This window comes from Megalobrama amblycephala, linkage group LG4 (genome assembly GCF_018812025.1).
Source record: "Megalobrama amblycephala isolate DHTTF-2021 linkage group LG4, ASM1881202v1, whole genome shotgun sequence".
Taxonomy (NCBI): domain Eukaryota; kingdom Metazoa; phylum Chordata; class Actinopteri; order Cypriniformes; family Xenocyprididae; genus Megalobrama; species Megalobrama amblycephala.
Window position 1 is genome coordinate 46,367,585 of NC_063047.1, and position 22,757 is coordinate 46,390,341.

Sequence of the window (22,757 nt, forward strand, 5' to 3'; positions counted from 1 at the left end):
CATGGCATGAATTAAATGGACCCATCTGCAGTGTGTGATAAGCTTACTTATCAGAAGAATTAGGCAGTTCTACAGCATGTGAACCAACGGCCCTCAAGCCCTGTGGCGTCTCTCGGTAAAAACACTCAGAGGACCAATATATCATCATTTTATTACGTATAATAAAGCTTGTGGCCCATCAGATTTTACAGTCACACGGTTTCTCATGCATTTGATTATCTCTGACATGCAAATAAGATGTTCAGGAACGTTCATCAATTCCACATATGGGGCTTCTTTATAGCCTCATGAAGATGTATCGATGGAATGGTTCACATTGGCAGGAGCACATCTGTTCATATGTTCCTAGACTGCAGTTCATATGTGGTTGACATACAATTTGTCTTTTCCTTTTTGTTAAACCAGCCTTAGAATAACAAATGTGGCTTCGTACTATCCACGCATGCTTGAGAGTAAGAGGTGTATGAGGTGCATTAGTGTCGTAGGGGTGGACACCTTTTCTGACTGTATCCTTTTAAAGGATGATTGAATAAATGAGGTCTGAAAGGCTTTTGGTGGGACTAACATAGAGTAATTTGTCCATACCACCTGCTGCTATTATGCCGAGCATATCAGAGGCTGTTGCTGAATAAAGCATGATAAAAGAGCATGTTGATTTAGGAATTTCCCCTTCCTGACCCTCCGATAACATACACTCTTACAAGGGCTCTTCAGAGGTTTTTGTAGCATTTTAGGCTCAACATAGAATTTTGTTCTCATCAAGAACCATATTTGGCTATGTAGAGTTCTTTACTTGGTTATATGCACCTTGCAGATTAAAAATGTCTTTATTACATTGTAGGTTCTTTGTTAGCGAATTGGTTTATGGGTTCTCTATACTGTTGCTGGTCATTTTGACCCAGTTCATACTCTAAAGTGAACCTAAAATCAAATATTTTACAATGTCTATTTACCTTCATGTTAGACCTTGTTCACTAAGGCCGTTTGTCCACCAAAATTTTTTTTGTTAGGCCGGCATATTTTTTCAATTGTTTTCAATGGGAGCACCACGTATTTAAAAACGGCAGCAATGTGATGAAGTGCTGAACGTGTATTTCATGCTGTGTGTTGAAAAATGTTTCAGTAAAATGCTAACTCTTTTACTGTTGCTTAACCAGCTGTCCAATCACAGTGGAGTGGGACAAATACCACACTAACCAACCATCACATTCTGCTTGTACAACAGAAGACAACAAAATCATTAAAACAAGGACTAGAGCAAGTTCTTCAAATATTTTCAATATTTTTATATTCAGAAACAAACTATTTGTGAAATCAGGTGAAATCATAACTACCAAAGCGTCTGTTAAAAAACAAAACAAAACGCTGTGCCGCTTAAGTGCTGTCAACTGCCCACAGCTAGGTGTTTTCAGAAAAGCGCCTGCCATTTTCAGCTGGCTGAATACCATAAATAGAAACAGTGAATTTTAGTTTTGCCTATATAGCTTAAATAAGTTAAGTCCATTCAATCATTCAATCAGGCTACATTCACACTGCGAGCCTTAATGCTCAATTCCGATTTTCCGATCAAATTGTTGTTTTAAATGTGGCCAATATCAGATTTCCAATGAGAACTGATCATGGTTCTGAACTAACCTGCATGTGCAAAAGAACGATATAAGCAGGGTTGCCAGGTTTTTACCACAAAATCCACTCAATTGTTTCTCAAAACTAGTACATAACTAGCCCATTTTCATTCCGGGGGTTAAATATCGTGTTGGTGCAGTCACTTCAACCCACGGAGTATCAAACAACCCATGGCAACAGTGAAAAAGTAACCCAATTCTGCAGGAAAATCACGGACTTGGCAACACACACAGTGCGCTGTCATACGGAAGTAAACACGGAGGGCATTAAAGTAAGCGATTACTAGTTTATTTATAGTGTGATCTGCTGCAGAAGCCAGCAAAATTGTACACATGCAATTTGAAAAATAAAGACAATGATGTGACAAAGAGAGCAGAATTTTGAAAGTTTTGATATGAGCCCTCATTTTGCTTGTAATATAGTGGTGTCTCTGTAATACTTATGAGTTCTGACACATCACTGCCCTTCTACTGACTACCTTTTGCAACTTTCTTGGTAACATTGGGATTGTAAAATCTTTGAATAGACTCCCATGAGCGCAGAATCGTGACAAATGTTGATTTCGAGTGACGTAAAAATCGCATGAATTCCAATTGACTGTTCACACTGCGGTCGCATTACAAAACATCTGACCTGTATCAGATTTAGGACCACATATGGAAGTGGCACAAATCGGAATTGAAAAGATCAGATAACATGTGGTTTGTGCTGTTCACACTGTCATGGGGAAAATGGATTTGAGTCACATTTACCTGCAGTGTGAATGTAGCCTCAGTCTCATTAGAGGCTTTCGCACCAGGTAGTTGTAGGAACTTAGTTATAGGAACTAGAAACCAGGGCGGTCCCCCGTAAAGGTGGTCGATCCATCTATTGCTGTTTTCCATGTTCGTGGAGCTGCAGTATTGTAAAATGCAGAGTGTAACTGCACAATGGCTGCTAAAAAGGACAACAAAGTCTGCAAAACTTGCAGTTCCTTCTCCATGTTATTGTTTACATGGCCGTCGAGGCTGCTCTGTTACAGAGCCGTTGAGAGAGATGACTCTGGTCTGTTATTGTTGTTTCGGTAGTGTAATGTGGGCAGCCACGTCTATGTTTTCTAAAGTCTCCGTTTTGCTCCGTTTACACTGAAACACAACCCCTGAGTTTTCAAACTAAAAACATGTAGACGCCAGGCATAACCGTACCTTTTTTTTTTTTTCTTTTTTTTTTAACTCATCTTTCAGTCTGGAGGAGTTGTTTTGCTATTTGCAGAAAGTCAGAGCCAGTCTGCAGATTTTGGACAGTAACTGTTGCCAGTTTCAAAGTCTGGTGATGTGTGATCCTCATGTGTGGTACCACTTTTAGCATCGCTTAGAATAGTTCATTGAATCTGATTAGACCGTTAGCATCTCACTCAAAAATTACCAAAGAGTTTCAATATTTTTCCTATTTAAAACTTGACTCTTCTGTAGTTACATTGTGTACTAAGGCCGACGGAAAATGAAAAGTTGATTTTATAGGTCGATATGGCTAGGAACTATACTCTCATTCCGGCGTAATAATCAAGGAACTTTGCTGCCGTACCATGGGTGCAGCAGGCGCAATGATATTTCACTCACAAGTGTCTCTATGGTTGCAAGGCACGCTCCCTGTGCAAGCAGGGTGTCACAGGCGCTGCGTAATATCATTGCACCTGCTGCACCCATGGTACGGCAGCAAAGTTCCTTGATTATTACGCCGGAATGAGAGTATAGTTCCTAGCCATATCGGCCTAGAAAATCGCAACTTTTCATTTTCCGTCGGTCTTAGTACACGATGTTACTACAGAAGAGTCAAGTTTTAAATAGGAAAAATATCTAAACTCTTTGGTCATTTTTGAGCGAGATGCTAACGGTCTAATCAGATTCAATGAACCATGCTAAGCTATGCTAAAAGTGGTACCGCCAGACCCAGAGATCGGCTAAATGGATTCGAAAACGGTAAAACTCAACTGTTTAACTCTAGGGGAGTTGGAAAATGAGCCTATTTTCAAAAAAAGTGGAGTGTTCCTTTTAAGGCAATGTTTGATCAACAGGTAAGTATGTTGAACCAAAACATTTAAAGAGAAGTAATTTCTTGACAATTAAAAGTGTTATATAGCGCACTGAATCATTCTCAGGCTTAATGCTGTCAACAATGGAACCACTTGGGAGAGAACTGTCGGGAGACTTATTTCTTAGCACAAAAGAAGACAGTGCTACAAGAGGATTACCAAATCATTGTTTTAAGTATGAAAATATAGGAAAAGTAACACAGAAATTCAAAAACAATGGACTTGTGATAAGACCCCTGAAATAATCAGGCCTTCATTTTAAGCTTTCATTTAGTGATGATTTTTTTGCTCGACAAGAGCAGGAGAAATACCAAGCGAGTGTCTCAGAGCCAGCAAAAGCTATGAAAAGAGTGACTGTTTATGTCACAGAGTAAGATGCAGCCTGCAGAAATGACATGCATGGTTATTGTTCTCACTGGAACCACCTACTGAAGCCAAAGCACAAAAAAAAGTTAGTTAGCCATTTCCAAAGCCCATGTTTACAAAATATAGATTCTGGGAATCAATACTCTGGTCTCATGACCAAATCAATCATTTTGGATCTAACAGCATCCAAAATGTTATGGTGTTGCTAGAGGAGGAGTACAGTGAGAAGTGCCTGTTTCCCACAGTAAAGTTCAGTGGTAGTAAAGCTCTTATATAGGGATGTATGAGTGCTGAAGGTGTGAGGGAGTTGTGCTTTATCAATGTTGTCATGAATTCACACACCACTGTGTAATTTAATACACAAACTTGAAACAGAAGATGTTACCCTTTCCTCATTCCTTGCATTGTTGGGCATTTTTTCAACATGACAATGAGGATATGCATTCTCCCAAGGTAAAAAACCTTCTGTGGGCATGTATTGCACTCAATCTTAACACTCTTGAGCACCTGTGGGGGATTATGTAGAGATGAGTTGAGCAACACTCCCCATTAAAGATCAGGGCATTTAAGGAGCTCATCATCCAGGAGTTAAACAGGACAGATGTGACAATTTGTCATGAACTTGTACACTCCGTGCCAAGAAGGGTCAGAACAGTATATTCAAAATTATGGAGGGCATACCAAGTACTAGAATATTATACATTTGTTGAATTAAATCTAGTGTGTACTCATTTCTGCAATCCTTAATTTAAACAAAATTGGCTAATTTACTTATTTTATGGCTATTAGTGACACATATTTCTATTAGTTTTTATTATGTATATGTTTAATACATTTTATTTTTGCCATCTTTCCATGAATTATATTAGTGATCATAAAGAAAATACATCTTTTGTATTTGTTCAGAGGGGGTGTACTCATTTATGCTGTGCACTGTATATTATCTATAATAAAACTTTTTGGAATAATGAAAATAAAAAAATAATCCCTAAATGTGTGCAGTTATTTCATTTTATACATCTTTTTTTGTATAGTATTGACTCAGCAAGCTGAGAGTAAATGTTTCCAAGGCTTTTTGTGAACAAGTGCAATAATGTTGATAGAATAATAATAAACCTGTATTGATCTAGTTGAAATATGATTAAACAGAGCATGTTTGCTCTGGTATTTTGAAGCCAATAGTTGAAAAACTTGTTTTCAGAGGGTATTACAAAGAATTGCAGAGACAGAAAAGAACTGATTTAAAGAAATTTTACAGATTTAATTAAAGTCATCATCTCTGGCTTACTGTAAATTAAATACCACAATAGTATTCTCACTCATCCCACAGTTTGAAAGTGCATGGGAAAACAGTGGATTGGAATTAAGAAAAGTGATTTAACAAAATGCAAGCTTCAGATTTCTGCAGTTAAACCCTCTAGGGATCCATCAGCTCACTACAGATGTTGTCGATAGAGCTTAACTTGTATTTACTCTGGAACATCTTTTAATGTTGACAGGTCAATATCATCAAATCTCAACATCTGTAACGATATAGACTGGAAATCTTTCTGTTCCTCTGATGGTTAGACTGGATACAGTTTCACTCACTCTGATGTGATTGGACATGCAGGTGAAGCTCTTCCCGTCCCAGATGCTCTGGGGACACGACAGAAAGGAGAATGATGATTATCTAAATATTCTGCTCAGCTGCTTTCAGATTTAAACAGTGATTTTCCAAATTAAACTTGGTAAAGTTGTCTTACAGGATTCACCCATCCGTTTTAGTACAAATTTGGAATGTTATTTTCCTGTTTATTAAAGCTGCTTTGAAGTAACCTGTATCATATAAAGCACTATATAAATAAAGATGACTTGATTTGACAAATAATCTTCCAGTAATTACTCTGGCAATAGAAGCACTTTACAGTACATCTTATCCGCCAGAAACCTTAAGCATTAAACGTGCTAAGTGCTACAGAAACTACTGTCGAATATGCAGTTAATACAACTACAACTTCAGCTGCTTATTTCTCCATGAAAATTGAGTGCGTTATCATGCACATTCTTATCCCAATTATGCTTATTAAGCCGAAAATGCATGTGATCATGTAAATGCATTTATCTGTTTTCCTTTATCGGAGTAAGGTCATAAACCATTTAAGCATAAACTGATCATCACAACTAGATTTGTGGGTACCAATTTATTTTAGGGTCTTTTAACTAGTTTAGTATGCATTAGTATGCATATTACTAGAATATTGGCTATTTATTAGTACTTATTAAGCACATATTAATACCTTATTCTGCGTAACCTTATTCTACATTCTTAATCCTACCCAATACTTAAACTTAACAACTACCTTACTAAATATTAATAAGCAGTAAATTAGGAGTTTGACGGAAAAATAGTTTTTATGTGTTCCCTATTCTAAAGTGTTACCGATTTTTGCCCCTATATAATAATTTCACCCAGCATGTAAACGCATTAACCTGCTTTCTGTCGGCGTATTGAAGGTCGCATGTGTGATATGTGACAGGAATGTGTCCTTAGTGCAGATTTTAATCCTTTATTTAACATCACAACCGACATAACAAATATACTGAGTCATATATGCAAATTATTGCATATTACTACCGGGAAATAACCTGATTTATTAATAAAGTCTTGTAAACACGCTTTACTTGCGTTATCGGGCTACTGGTTTGTATGTAAACCCAGACAGCAAGTTATTTCAATAAGCTGATTTTTGTGAATTATCAGCATAATGGTGTGCCTGTAAACGTGCTCATTGATGCTTCTCTGGACTATTCAAGCCAGAGTCATTTCTGTATACTCATGAATTAATGCTAGTGGGTTAATCAGGCTAAACGTATGTAAATTTGTAAAATACAACTCATTGAAATTTCATGAAAATCCAGCATCTGGCAGCCATAACAGATTTGGGATGATAATGCGCTGGTCGGATGGGTAATGAGCTCTTATTTAGAATGTCTGATCACGAGGGAGTCTTTGACAGCGGTGAATCCCGTTTTGTCTGAGAAGAATAAAACTTTGAGGCACGTCTTGAATTGATGGGCTCTGAGAGTTTCCCATAAATGTGTTTCTAGTAATGTTTATGTTGGTGACACAGAATTTTCATGTGAATGTTTTGTTTGAATATTTTATATGGATGCATCTAATCAGGATCAGCTGAACCTGATTGGATGCATTTTTCCGAGGCTTCTTGAGAATAATAATAAAAAAAAAACTTATAACAGAGTTTTACCATGCTGAAAGTCTAAAATATAGCATTTTGTTAGCATTATTAAATTATTAAATAATCATTGCTAAATTTATCAATACAACAACACAAAATTTAGATAAAGTACTGTAGTCAACCATTTTAAAGGTGCCCTAGAACTTCTTTTTAAAAGATGTAATATAAGTCTAAGGTGTCCCCTGAATGTGTCTGTGAAGTTTCAGCTCAAAATACCCCATAGATTTTTTTTAATTCATTTTTTTAACTGCCTATTTTGGGGCATCATTAACTATGCACCGATATATAGGTTGCGGCCCCTTTAATTCTCGTGCTCCCCGCCCCCGGAGCTCGCGCTTGCCTTAAACAGCATAAACACAGTTCACACAGCTAATATAACTCTCAAAATGGATCTTTACAAAATGTTCGTCATGCATGCTGCATGCATACATCGGATCATGTGAGTATTGTATTTATTTGGATATTTACATTTGATTCTGAATGAGTTTGATATAGGGCTGGGCGATATATCGCATGCAATTGTCACGCGCATTTCGTCAGTAAAGCCGGTTCCCTGATTACCGCTAAATCACCATCACCTGCTTTCAAATGTAGCGGCATTTAATAGACAGAGCCGTAGTTCATTATCGCAGATGAATCGCCTTCGATAATGAACGCGATATTGCGTAGCTTATCAGTGAACTACGGCTCTGTCTATTAAATGCCGCTCCATTTGAAAGCAGGTGATGGCGATTTAGCGGTAATCAGGGAACCGGCTTTACTGACGAAATGCGCGTGACAATCGCATGCGATATATCGCCCAGCCCTAGTTTGATAGTGCTCTGTGGCTAAAGCTAACATTACACACTGTTGGAGAGATTTATAAAGAATGAAGTTGTGTTTATGAATTATACAGACTGCAAGTGTTTAAAAATGAAAATAGCGACGGCTCTTGTCTCTGTGAATACAGTAAGAAACGATGGAAACTTTAACCACATTTAACAGTACATTAGCAACATGCTAACGAAACATTTAGAAAGACAATTTACAAATATCACTAAAAATATCATGTTATCATGGATCATGTCAGTTATTATTGCTCCATCTGCCATTTTTCGCTATTGTTCTTGCTTGCTTACCTAGTCTGATGATTCTGCTTTGCACATCCAGATGTTCTGCCTTTGTCTAATGCTTAAACGTGAGCTGGCATATGCAAATATTGGGGGCGTACACCCCGACTGTTACGTAACAGTCGGTGTTATGTTGAGATTCGCCTGTTCTTCAGAGGTCTTTTAACCCTCAGGGGTCTGAGGATTTTTGGGGCCCTGGAGAAGTTTTGACATGCCCTGACATTTGTGCTTTTTTCAGTTGTTCATAAACATATTAATGACAAAAGTGTCGTTACACTGTATTCAGCACAAACTAGGCTACAATAATATGTGAGGAACATGTATGTACATGTTTGTGTTTTTGAAGGAATAACGTTTATGCGTGGTTATTGAAAAAACAAAAAACTTAAGTCACTGAAATAAGGCCAAAAAAATATATTAAAACTGTGTTCACAAGGATTCTGGGTATTGGAGGTTGTAGACTAGAGTTTTTGCTTCAGAATGAAGTAAAAATTATCCTTCCTACTATAGAGAGATTTAAATTTTATAAGACACTTTTGGTCAAGAAACAGTGTGCGTGGAGACGTGAATCATCATGAATAATGGGTGATTCTCACCTGAGAAGACAAAAGAATTGCATAATAACGACCTGAAATGACTTGCATATTAATGAGGCCTTTCAGTCAGGTAGGCTGTGAAAAAACCCTCTGTGATCATGCTGATAACAGGATTAAAGTCCACTCAGGACAAAAAAAAACATGATTTTTGTGATCTCATGCATGCACGTATTATTGCACATGATATGAAGAAAATTTTGTATAGGCCTATGTTAAATTACAGTTCCAGTCAAAAGATTGAACACATTGCCATTATAATGTTTTTAAAAGAAGTCTCAAGTCTCTAACCAAATAATGGTTTTCTATTTTAATATACTTTAAAATATAATGTATTTCTGTGATGCAAAGCGTCTGAACATTCCTACCTCTAGGGCATTTCATATAGGCTACTATATTTGTTATATTATAGAGGCTAAATGTTGATGTGCAGTTGACAAACTATACATCATTAAAAAGATCTAAGACTCAAGCTTCACATTTTGACTCTTAAAATCTTATTTTGACCATAATTTCTTAATATGCTTAAAAGCATACACATTTGGAGAAATATTGATGGATTCTCATATGTTTATATAAATTTTCTATAGTAATATTTATTATTCTATATTTATTGTCATCATTATGAGCGCTGGATGCTGTGTTTTTAATTCATACTTGCAGCCGGAGGGCGCTCTGCCCCTTTTGTCCACAAATGCCTCAGTAAAAGAAGAGGCATATCATGTGACAATCAAGGAACTAACAGAGGCAAGAGATCGCTAAATATGGCTATTCAAAACACTTTTGAAGACAATAAATACACGATTGAGATGATGTATGCATGTATTGACTGAATTTGCGTCTGAATAGCGCTGGCTCCGTGGGCGTGGCCGCATTAGCGGATAATGAGCTGAATCACGGACTTCTGACATGGCTCTCTTTTCATACAGATTACATAAACACAGAAGATTTGTTTTAAAACCTGACATCTTAACGTTTTTTTAGACATAAGTGTAATTTTTTTGTGATTAGTATTCACTAAGTTACAGTTCATTTTCTGAGAACTATCAGATTCGACTTCGTTCAGAGGGAGACGAGAGATCACGCATCATGTTAGTTTTCTTTATTTTACAAAAAGCACAACATTTTCTTTTTGCTCTGAGTGTACACAAATGAAAGAAGATATTCCACAGATTAAAATGGTGTATAACTCTTAATTGTATGTGCAACATTGACGGAGTATTTTGAGTCTCTTTCACACTGATAAGAAAAAAAACACGGTGGTATCGCCGGCGATACCCTCAGACCTCAGAGTGTTTAAACAAATGAGATTTATATAAGAAGGAGGAAACAATGGAGTTTGAAACACAGTGTATGTCATTTCCATGTACTGAACTCTTGTTATTCAACTATGCCAAGGTAAATTCAATATTTAATTCTAGGGCACCTTTAATAGACTTGTCGACCAACATGACCCATCCCTAATTTTGGGTTTCTTTGTTGGGAGGTAACACCTGCTAGTGAAAAGCTGCAATCAAGCAAAAGATGGCTCAAGTAAGACATGGAGTAGATTATTTTTCTGCTGTTTAGAAGTAAAAGACCTAAAAAGGAATCATTATTACTCATATTCTTCAGATGATATTAGAAATTGTCCAGAACACTGTTGCATGCTGGGTATTATTGGGTAAGGCCTTTGGGGAGTTCAGAATTTATTATCTTTTAGATTATTAACATGTTCTTCTCATCATAAAAGACAAAAAAAAAGGATTATTGTTTGTAAACATATATTTGGTCCAGTGTCTCGTGGTGAAGCGTTTAAGGCTGTAAATACTTTAGTCACACTATAGAAGCACACTGTTCTTCACTTAAGCACATATTGATTCTAGAGTTTAATTTAATTGTACCAAATCAGAGAATTAAAATATTCCCCTAAATGTTATGTGTATCGTTTATGCCTTTTTGTTTCCTGTGTGGAGATGCATGACGTGTTAAAACAATAGACTATACACTCTACAAAAATGGCACATCATCTACCGTGGCAGTACAGTCCAAAAAGGTATTAACACTACCGCTCAAAAGTTTGGGGTCAGTAAATAGAAATGCTGTTCTTTTGAACTTTCTATTCATCAGAGGATACTGGAATAAATAAAGTTTTCATAAAGTGCTCTTTTATGCTATTTTAAGGGATCTTAATTTTGTTTTGGAGGTCTCCTACAATAGGTTTACATGCATCCAAGGTCCAAAAAAACCTGTAATTTCCTCATAATATATATTGTACATCTCATTTCTCAAAGAGTCTGAAAACAATTCAGTCTCTCTAAACCCCTCCTTTCCGGAAGCCTACTCTAATCTGATTGGTCAGATGGCCAGTTTGTTGTGATTAGTCCACCACTTACAGTGCGTGTTGGAAACAAAGTGCTATTACCATATCTGAATTTCAGCTCCTGGAATTGATTTAATTAATTCTTTCTTTTAGGAGACAACTATTTGTCGAGCACTTTGATCTTTAAAACTTTGTAGACCTTTTACGTTCACAAACAGCTATATTACACACTACATAAATGGTAATTCTGAAAAAGCATAATTGGGGAACTTTAAGCATAACAGTTGTTAACATTGATAATTATAAAAAATGTTTCTTGAGCAGCAAATCAGCATATTAGAATTATTTCTGAAGGATCATGTGACATTGAAAACTGAAGTAATGATGCTGAAAATTCAGCTTTGCATCACAGGAATAAATTATATTTTAAAATGTACTCCTATAGAAAACATCTAATCGAATTGAAAATTGAATTTACCTCGGCATAGTTGAATAACAAGAGTTCAGCACATGGAAAAGACATACAGTGAGTCTCAAACACCGTTGTTTCCTCCTCCTTATATAAATCTCATTTGTTTAAAAGACCTCCGAAGAACAGGCGAATCTCAACATAACACCGACTGTTACGTAACAGTCGGGGTGTACGCCCCCAATATTTGCATATGCCAGCCCATGATCGAGGCATTACACAAGGGCAGCCAGTATTAACGTCTGGATCTGTGCACAGCTGAATCAACAGACTAGGTAAGCAAGCAAGGACAACAGTGAAAAATGGCAGATGGAGCGATAATAACTGACATGATCCGTGATAACATGATATTTTTAGTGATATTTGTAAATTGTCTTTCTAAATGTTTCGTTAGCATGTTGCTAATGTACTGTTAAATGTGGTTAAAGTTACCATCGTTTATTACTGTATTCATGGAGACAAGAGCCGTCGCTATTTTCATTATTAAACACTTGTAGTCTGTATAATTCATAAACACAACTTCATTCTTTTTAAATCTCTCCAACAGTGTGTAATGTTAGCTTTAGCCACGGATCACAGCCTCAAACTCATTCAGAATCAAATGTAAACATCCAAATAAATACCATACTTACGCGATTAGACATGCTGCATGACGAACACTTTGTAAAGATCCATTTTGAAGGTGAACTTTGTTTATGCAATGATAGAGTCAAGAGCTCGGGAGGGGGCGGAGAGCGGGAGCAATTAAAGGGGCCGCAGCCTGAATCGGCGCATTTCTAATTATGCCTCAAAATAGGCAGTTAAAAAAATTAATTTAAAAAAATCTATGGGGTATTTTGAGTTGCAACTTCACAGACACATTCAGGGGACACCTTAGACTTATATTACATCTTGTAAAAAAACGTTCGATGGCACCTTTAAAATAATATTTCACAATATTACTGTTTTGGTGTATTTTTGATCAAATAAATGCAGCCTTAGTGAGCATAAGATACTAATTTCAAAAACATAAAAAAAAATCTTACAAACCCCAAACCTTTGAACGGTTGTGTATATGTCTAATCTGCACCCTTTATGGCTTTATAAGGTACACTTTTTTGCTGGGTACTGAGAGTGTATAGTGCTCTACAAAATACATACTGAAACCTCAACCTGAGAGAATGTGGGGGTGAGAATGTTTAACCTTATGCAGAAACAAAAAAACATTTATACATTGTAAGTTCAAAAAGGTCATCATGATGGTTTGTACCTTGCACTCAAGCAGGTTAACCTCTGAGCTGGTCATTGTTTTTGTGAGCAGCTTGTACCAAAGTGAGTGTTTAGTTAATACACCATGTGCCACTGTGGAACAAACGTTTTGGTAAATATTCTAGCTTATTGATAGAGCTGAAAACAGACATTTTGACTAGCGTTGCTTGTCTAGCAAATCAAAAAATGTGTGTCCCAAATGACGTACTATACACTATGCACACAACCATGTAGTGTATAAAATTTATAAGCTTATTTTGTCATTCAACATTGGAGACTGATAGCCCCTCCTCCTGTGACAGTCAAGTGTGTGAAGTGTCCAACATTCCACACTTCGTTTTTTCGATACTGGATCATCCGGGCATTTAAAGTGTACTTTTTTTTTATTTGTAATTTTCAGTGTGAACGTACTACTCGCACTATTTATACTACAAAACGGCATAGAATAGTGCATAAGTACGCAAACTGGGACGCACCTAAAGTCTCCCGAGGGAAATGTGGTTGCATGGTTGGCTCAAAAACAGGTATTTCATTTATGGCACTATGCAATCATTTCTGTTGTCTCCGCCAAAGGTCACTGGCTGTTGTAAATCTCTGCAAGCTTTTCAGTGTCATCAGGGCACTATTCATGTAACTAATATGCAGAAAGCCAATTTGTTGTCATGTGTCAAGAACACCATAAAATGGGAATTTATATTACAGAGAGGACTCTTATAGATCATCTGTGTCAAGGTCAGATCTCTTTAAAATAAAATCTTTTTATGACACAGTAAGGATAGTTTAATATGTTTAATGGTATAATCCCAAGACAACATCATTTTTTGGAAATACTTTTTAGATTAAGTGTAATATTTTATATGTTGTGTGTAAATCTTTTTTTATTATATCATAACGTGATGTACAAATAAAAATGTACAAATCCAACATAAACACAGAATTACATTAACATGGCACATGTCTAGATTTTTTTGTCACTGACCCAAAAAACATCATGGTCCAGTGGTGCAACAAGTACAAACACTGCAAGAACAAAAAAGGTATCCCTAATCAAATGGTGTCTGTAAACCATTTGTTAATGGTAAGGATACATACAGCGATTCATTCCACATTAATTTGATCTGCTTCATGCATCTGCTTCATGACTGAAGCCCTGTGTATGCCTCTCTCTCTGTGTGACCGAAAGTAAACAATCACTTCATATTTGCAGAGACCTTTAACTGTAAATCTAGTGACATTTCAGTTGGCTGCTGAAGTACAGTCAGCTGAAGTACTCTGGCCCTAGCAGAGGTTAGTTTTTCTTCATTCTGTTGTATGGCCTCTGCTGTCATTGCTGGTAATGTGACTGAACGTTTCTGAATATCAGGAGCAACTGAAATTACAATCGTCTGTAGGTGTCTTAGTTACAGATGGTGTCTAGGTAGAGATAATAGTACTTTGCATTTTGGAAGAAGAAAGCTGTCGTGTTTACAACTGTGACAGTGAGCGCTTATTAGGATCAACTAAACGCTGGCTTTTCAAAAGTATATGAAGTATCTGAAATTTGCGGCATAGACTATAGAATACCTCCAAGAGTTTTACACACCTGTCTGTTATTGTAGGGACATCTATTTACGGGGACGTCTACATTTTCATGCCCCTAATCCAACACTGAACAAAATGAACTGTGATTGGTTTCTTTACATGTCAGTCAGATGGACTCTGGGCAGACCTTGGCTATTGAAAGCTGCTGGAGTACAGATCTTTGGAGGTCAGTTTGAAGGTCTGGCTACACGAAACTATATTATGGTATAATATAATTGATTCATCAGCAGAATAATTGCTTTTTTTCACATCTTATCTGGTCAGGGTGGGAGATCACTCAGCTGACCCACTAAAACAACTTACTGTTATTCGAATCTTGTGTAGCCAGACCTTTGAATGGACCTCAAGGTTTAGTCTATATTGCAGTTTATTCTGGAGGCAGGAAGAGCAGATTGGCTGACATGTAAAGTGATATTCTCATAAGCACTTGCTGTGTCAGCCCGATATCTTATAAACACAACTTTGTTTTCAGACAGTCTGATTAAAAACACCATATGCAGGCAGCTTAAAATCACCATTGCAGTGTTTTTTTTATAAATGATCTATCTGTGCACATCATTATTTTTTTAATTCATGTGCCCTCGTATTCTTTAATCAAAATAACCTCCCTCTTCTCTCTTCTCTTTTCTCTGATGATGTGGCGTGAGGGCGGGGCAACCTGTCACTCACATGACATCACAGAAATAGCAAACCACAACCATCCAATCAATTCCTGATGGACAAAATCAAGTCCCGCCTTACTTTTTTCCTTCTTGCTCGAGAAGCCGTTTCACTCAGATATACATCGCAATTTAAAAGAAAAGACTATCACAACTTCTGTTTCATTTCGACTTTAAACAAGCAATCACCTTAGTCTGGTTCTAACAGTTTAAGACGTTTAGTTTCCTCCACCAAGGGATTTTTGAAGAGCACAGCACTCTTATGCCAGGTTCAGACTACCGTTTGACGTAGGAAGTCATGTTGATTCATAAATGACAATGAGCGTCGGGACACAAGAATCGAACGTTTCATCTTGTATAGTGTCTCATAGTGGATGACAACCTACGCCATGTCTGCAACGCTTTACGATTTCATGACAAAAAGACTAGCATGTTTAAATTTTTTTAATAATTGAAACTTTTTAATAAGTGAGTTTTAACTGAAATTTGAAATTGTTTGATTTTATAGAATGTTTTATTGTACAATAAACAATTTTGTTATTGGATTTGACACTTAATGTCCAGTGCAAAATCTGGGTCCTTAATCAAAACCAGTTAAGAACCAGTTATTTAAAGTATCTTAATTTATTGTTTCTAGAAAACCTCTCTATTGCAATTGGGCTAGTTTTGACCCGGAAGATGTATGTTTAAAAAAAAAAAAACATAGGCTGTATCCAAAATCACCACCTATACTCTTAAATAGCCATTTGTAGTGGTGTCAGAAACCATAGTGGACGTTATCCGCTCATTCACTCATTCAGTCCCATATTGCGCCTCAATAACGAGTGTGCAACTGTTGTACACTCAACAGCTAGAGAATACCCATAATGCACTGTGAAGTTTGTGCTGAATGAATTCCCTGAAACATCCATCCATCCATTTTCCAAACCGCATGGTCCAATGTGGGTACAGTGTAATATCATACAGGTATAAATCCCTTTTTAAATTATTATTAAAGTGTTTAATTAAGGTTTATACAAGCTAGTTTTCATGACAGAGTTATGCTGGATCTGCCAGTTTGCTAAGTTTCAGATGAGTATTAAACGGCAAGCCCAAACTATGCAAAAGCGGCAGTTCTTCTGGTGCACTCAGTGTCTGACTTCACTCACTCGTTTTCATTCACTCCTTCAAGTATACTATATTAGTAGCGTAATGTATGGAATAGTGAATGAGGATATAGGTTAGGGGGCAATTTCGGACACAGCAGGAGTTGTCAAAAGTACCGACTTTGGTACCTAGTCAGTACTGAAATTTTAAAAAATGTGACGCTTTGAGCGCTGTTGAGCAGATTCGTAAACACCTCTCATCGGATATGTCTGTGATTGGGTTCAATGATCAACGCTGTAAAAACATTGTAAATAATCAATAAAGCTCTTCACCAAGCGCTTACACAGATACACACGGGAGCGTTTGAAAGCAGGCGTCTATTGCTGACCAGTCCGCTGATAGACGCCTGCTTTCAAACGCTCCTGCTCGTGCTTTCAAAACGCTTTCAAATTCAAACACTTCCATGTGCTTTCAAACGCTGCTGTGCGTTGATCATTGTAGACAATCACAGACATATCCAATGAGCATGTCAACACAATGGCCAATCAGCGGTGTTTAGAAATCCGCTCAACAACGCTCAAACCGTCACATTTTTTAAATTTCAGTACTGATAGGCACCGAAGTCTTGGTATCAACTGAAGGTTTACACATGATTATTTAATCTGTTTGATTGATTTGTCTCAGAAGTACTTTTGTAAAATATATTTAGCCTCTTTTCCATGTCTCACACACATTTTTTTTTTCTTGGTAAACATGAAAATGCACGCACATACACACTATAAACACATGAAAAGTGTTTTGATGGTTTATACAGTAGATCAGGGTAAACCAACCTGTGTGTGTAACAATGATTCAGCATGACGACAGAATTTGCTGCTCTATGGCTGTTTCCATCAAGCCAGATTGGAGAGGTGGGTGGTATCAGACGGGTGGTATAGAGAATGAGAGAGAGAGAGAGAGAGTCTGTGACAGGACAGGAAACAGGTCTCTCTCTCTCTCTCTCTCGCTCTCTCTCTCTGACTTGCTCACACACACACCACAACACTGCACCTCCATCCTACTTTCTCTGATTGAAACCATGGCAGATGGGGTGCAGCAAATTGAAAGGCAGAACGGTGCTGATCCGAAGCTTGCCTTTTCTCTCTCCAATAAAAATATTAATTTTCAGCTTGGGCTCAAGTCGCTGATCGGGGGCAAGCGTGTTCTGCTGAGATGATGAAGGCTTTGGAAAGACAGCCAAAAGGTCCATGTCCACTTGAAGCCACAGAAGTTCCTCACAGAATCCTTACCTGCCTCTGTTCAGAAAATGAAAGGAGAAACAGTGGAATGAAGAAGTGAATGATAGTATTGTAGAGGCACACTCACTCTCTGTCCCCATACTTCTGTTCTACTTTTTATTTTCCAACTTACCTTCTTGCGTTGCCCTGAGCCGTTTTACAGATTGGTTGAGAATTAATGCATTCATCTATTTGATGATACTGTGCTGTTTCTCAAGTGGTGGGTGCGGAGTGTTTAGTCAAAGAAACAAAATAGTAATTCTAAATGTTATCTGACGCAAGACTTTTATTTTGAAAGATACATGTGAAAGCTGTTGACACTTCTGTCAGACGCAATTAAAGTAAACTGTGTCTGAGAAAAACATTTTGTCCTGAAAAGTATCTGTGGTCAGATGAGATGCTGTCAGGCTATATATCAGTGTCATTATTCTGACATTTTTGTGCATTGTTACAAAATAAAAAGTCTCTCACCTCAGAAAACAACCTTTTCTGTCCTGTCAGATATTATAAAGTGCTCGTGGCGCTCAATCTTCAATTGCACATGCAAATATGAAGGAATAAATTAAATTAAGAGTATGCAACTTTATAGTTATGTTGTCAATTAGTAAGTCATGAAATTACCATAAAAGTACCAATAAATGACATAACTAGTAAGTCGTTTGTGTGATGGGAAAGATTTGCATGTTCATTCATCAGGATCAGTGTCCATATGTTTTATTAACAGATCAAGTTAGTATTGTTATTTACCATGTTAACAGTAGTTTTTGTAACTTTGTGTTATTTTCTATATTTTTGATGACTGTGGTGGCTCATACAATCTTACTAACTTCATTGTGTTAACAAAAACTAGTTTAGGACTGCTATTTAATAGCCTTACCTTATACTGTTTATTCATCAGTGTTAGATAGTGTCTTTTGGTCTGTGTTTAAAGGAATAGTTCACCTGAAAAATAAAAATTCTGTGATCATTTACTCATCCTCAAGTTGTTCCAAACCTGTATGAATTTCTTCTGTTGAACACAAAGGAAGTTATTTTGAAGTTATAGAAGAATGTCCATAACAAAACAGTTGATGGTCCCCATTGATTTCCATTTTTTTCCATACTATGGAAGTCAGTGGGGTCCATCAGCTGTTTGGTTATCCAAATTCTTCAAAATATCTTTTGTGTTCAGCAGAAGAAAGAAATTAATTCAGGTTTGGAACAACTTCAATTTTTATTTTTGACTACTCCTTTTCGTTTACTGTTCATACAGACCTATGTGTATGTACAACGCTATGCTTTTTATCCTGCATCACCCTCTGTTGCTTTTTACTCTTGTCTCATTAACTTTCTCACATTTTGTCTTTCTGTCTCTCTGTCTCTTTAAAGTTTACGTAAGTGAAAGCGATGGCAGTGATGACGAGCTCAGTGAATGCAGCAGTGACAGGAAGACCTTCACGTCTGAGACCGATCAAAGAAGAGATTCCGGTAATACACTCTTCCTGGAAATTCACTGGCAAATACACACAAACTCTCCCACCCACCCACACAAACTTGTACAAACTTAAACAACTCCATCTGTCAGATCTACTGTACCACGTTTCACAGAAAACGCAAATCCCCCTAAAGCTCAGTATTGTTTTACAGATTGATACACAATATACACTTTCTTTTTTCTTTTTCTTTTTTTTTCTTCTTTTTTTTGGAATAAAAGCCCACTAAATTGAACAAAAGCTTGCATTAATAACTGCTCTGTGTAATTTCTGTGCTACTAGTGCCCCAATACTAGTATGGATTGTAAAAAGATAATCACTGTTTCCATAAAGATTTTCCAAAAAAAAAAAAAAGCTCACCTCTTCAGCTTCAACTTTGAATTTAGAATTTTCTTTTGATTTTCAATTTAGAAGAAAGTTTTTCATTGAGAAAGACTTTGCACTCAGAATCGAGTGGAGGCCAAGTGCAAACACCCCTGCAGCCCAGCATTACCGGTCCAACTCCAACCACGGAAAGCTCTTCCAGCTTGGTTAGTGAACGAAGCGGCAGCAGTTTCAAACCGGGTCTGGAGGAAGACGTTATGGACCATAGTCCACCCTTACCAAGTGAGTGGCCACACACACACACACACACACACACTTACTCTATTTTTTTAACATCTTTAAACAATTCAGGGAGTCGGCCCGATTTGGACTAGTGTATAGCTGTTCCCCATTGCCAAATCACATACAACCATGTCACATAGGCTAGATCTATGAATATTATTATAGCCCAGTGGCTGCAACCCTACTGCGTGCGCATACACTGGCACACACATGCACACACACACACACGCACACACACAAACAAATATGTTCTCTAGTTGTTTTTGTTGATAGTAATGGCTGTGTTGTTCTCTGCTTTCTACCAAATCATTTGCACACTTGTCCTTTTATTTTCTTCCATTTTTCTATCCGAAGCTATAGGAGGAACATTGAAAGCTCCGATCTCTGTGTTTAGCTCAAAACCTTATGTGATTACCGCCGGTTTGCCGTGCAGTACAGTGGTGCCGTGTACCAGCTGCTTTGACACGTTTATCAGGTTAACTGACTCATAATGTGTGCAGTGCCTCAGGACCTCCAGAGTGTCCAAACTTGCACAGTGTACGCCCAGCTTAACTCTAACATAAAATTTTCTGCATTTAAAAAAACCTAAAACAAAATAAAAAAAAAAACATTATTTTTTACAATTGGGAAGCCCCCAAAAGGAGTTTTTATGTATTGTGTTTTAAGATGGCAACTTAATGGTCTTTCTAAGATGTTTAGGAATACTCTGGCGCTCTTATTTGCCCATACTATGACCCTTGTGTTTTTCAAGTTTGAACTGTCATTATTAGCTGCTTTCATTGTCCACCTCTGTATCTCTGTTCTCTGTCTCCTAAAGGAAACTAAATTCCCACTTTCACTGGTATAAAAAACCCCAGAAAACAAATAGCCCTCATTATTCCAATGACATTGTGGGACTTGCTCGAGCGCTCTCCAATTTGTACCACTCACTTTCAGAGATAAGAACTCTTCCCTATGTTGCCTCTTCACAGGCTTCTGCAAGCATGAGGCAGTCTTTCTTTCTGCCCTCTGTGTTAATGATAAAATGTACAAATGTCATTGTACAATATAAAGGAAACAAAATTAAAGCCTTTTACTGTCTTAGTTACGGGCCAAGCACTGAATTTGCTATTTTTGTTGCCATTTTTTTTTTTATTCTTCTGGCTGGGAGTCTATGGCAGCCCCCAGAATTTTTTTTTTTTTTTGCTTCAAACTTGTAAACCATTTGGTTTAAAAGCAAAATCCTTCTTTTTCTTTCTCTCCTCCTCTTGAGTTAACGAAAATGGAAAAATGTTTTTAATTTTTCTCCTTGTGCAGTCTTTAAAACACAATTTTCATATGATGTTCAAACTAACACCCTGTCCTAACCAGACGTGACACCACGACATTCTATTTGAGTCTTCTACTTCAAAATTTCAAATTAAAACCAATATGTTCTCTCATCCAAGGTTAGGCCTGTATGTTTTTGTTTGAACCAGTGTTCATTTTGACAGCAAATTTTGATTTAGTTTTAGGCCCTGTCCCAAATGGCACCTTAAGCGTCTTCCTACAAGTCCGCACTTTTGTCATGTAATGCCGCTTTGACTGTCCGGATAAAGTCTGCTGCGGAGCTCGCTTCAGTGCGGGCTCGGCAAAAGCGTGCATCGAGGGCGCATATCGACCTCGCATATCGACCACAATGAGGGCACTCTTGAGCACACTTCTGAAACCTAAAGTGACAAATGGGACACCCTATGGTCTCGTGAACTTAATGGACACGCGCACGTGGCAGCCATTGTAAGTCCACAACACCGTAAGTGCAAATGAAGTGTGCCATTTGGGACAGGGCCGTAGTCTTTTAACTAAAATGCCATTTAGTTTTAGTCATTTTAGTCATAAATTTTTTTTAGTTTTAGTCTAGTTTTAGTCAACTAAATATAAGATTTTAGTCGACTAAATCAGGGGTTTTCAAATCTTTCCTGGAGGACCCCCAGCCCTGCTCACCCATTTCAGGTCTTGCAGTCTCTACTAATGAGCTGGTGACTTAAGTCAGGTGTGTTAGATGCGGGAGACATACAAAATGTGCAGTGCTGGGGTTCCTTCAGGACAGGTTTGAAAACCCATGGACTAAATCTACTGTAGAATCTAATAGGTTTAATAAAATCTACAAACTTTTGTTGTTTGATTTATATTAAAGGTCCCGTTCTTCGTGATCCCATGTGTCAAACTTTAGTTAGTGTGTAATGTTGTTGTTAGAGTATAAATAAAATCTGTAAAATTTTAAAGCTCAAAGTTCAATGCCAAGCGAGATATTTTATTTAACAGAAGTCGCCTACATCGAACGGCCAGTTTGGACTACATCCCTCTACTTCCTTCTTTAATGACGTCACTAAAACAGTTTTTTGACTAACCTCCGCCCACAGGAATACGCAAGAGTTGCGTTTGTAGAGTGTGTTTGTCGCCATGTCGTCGAAACGCTGTTATTTTCATCCCGCAGTCCAATCACTGGGTCTGATTCCGGCTCAAATTGATAGGGTAAAATTAAAGACATGTTTACAATAACACTGAGCGCGTGCATCTCCACGTTATGGTAAGAGGCGTGACCTTTCCGGGCAAGGTTCGCTAAACTGCTGTCGAATCACAACACAGGAACCGCTGGCACAATCAGAACTCGTTACGTATTTCTGAAAGAGGGACTTCATAGAACAAGGAAGTCATCAGCCCGTTTTTATGACAGTGGAAACAGCGGTATACAGATAAGTAAATTATGTGAAAAATACTGTGTTTTTTTACACGCGAAACATGAACACATGTTATATTGCACACTATAAACACAATCAAAGCTTCAAAAAACCACGCAAAACGGGACCTTTAAGGGCACAGGCGGCATGAGGGTTTATTAGGCTGCTGTCACTTTAAGACCAAATTCTGGGATCCAATATATTGATGCACATCTGACATTCTGTGTTTACATTCTGTGTTTACATTTTGACATAATGTTGTGTATTTATCCATTCAGGTGCAAAAAGACATGAAAGAGAGCTCAATTCAGTACTTGTACGCTGTCTGAGAGACGGCTTTCTGTGTGCATGGCT

General features: G+C 37.5%; 1 protein-coding gene across 8 annotated transcripts in view; it reads left to right on the forward strand.

Moving 5' to 3' along the window:
- doc2b (double C2-like domains, beta) overlaps positions 1-22,757 on the forward strand; it is a 312,366-nt gene that overhangs the window by 59,720 nt on the left and 229,889 nt on the right. For 6 of the 8 annotated variants that reach the window (XM_048189585.1, XM_048189586.1, XM_048189584.1 and 3 more), the window contains 2 exons: positions 18,995-19,093; positions 19,510-19,704. In XM_048189585.1, coding sequence (XP_048045542.1) covers positions 18,995-19,093; positions 19,510-19,704 — 294 coding nt within the window. Of the gene's footprint in view, positions 1-18,994; positions 19,094-19,509; positions 19,705-20,058; positions 20,792-22,757 lie in introns of those variants that run through there. The other 2 variants (XM_048189592.1, XM_048189588.1) reach the window with 2 other exon arrangements.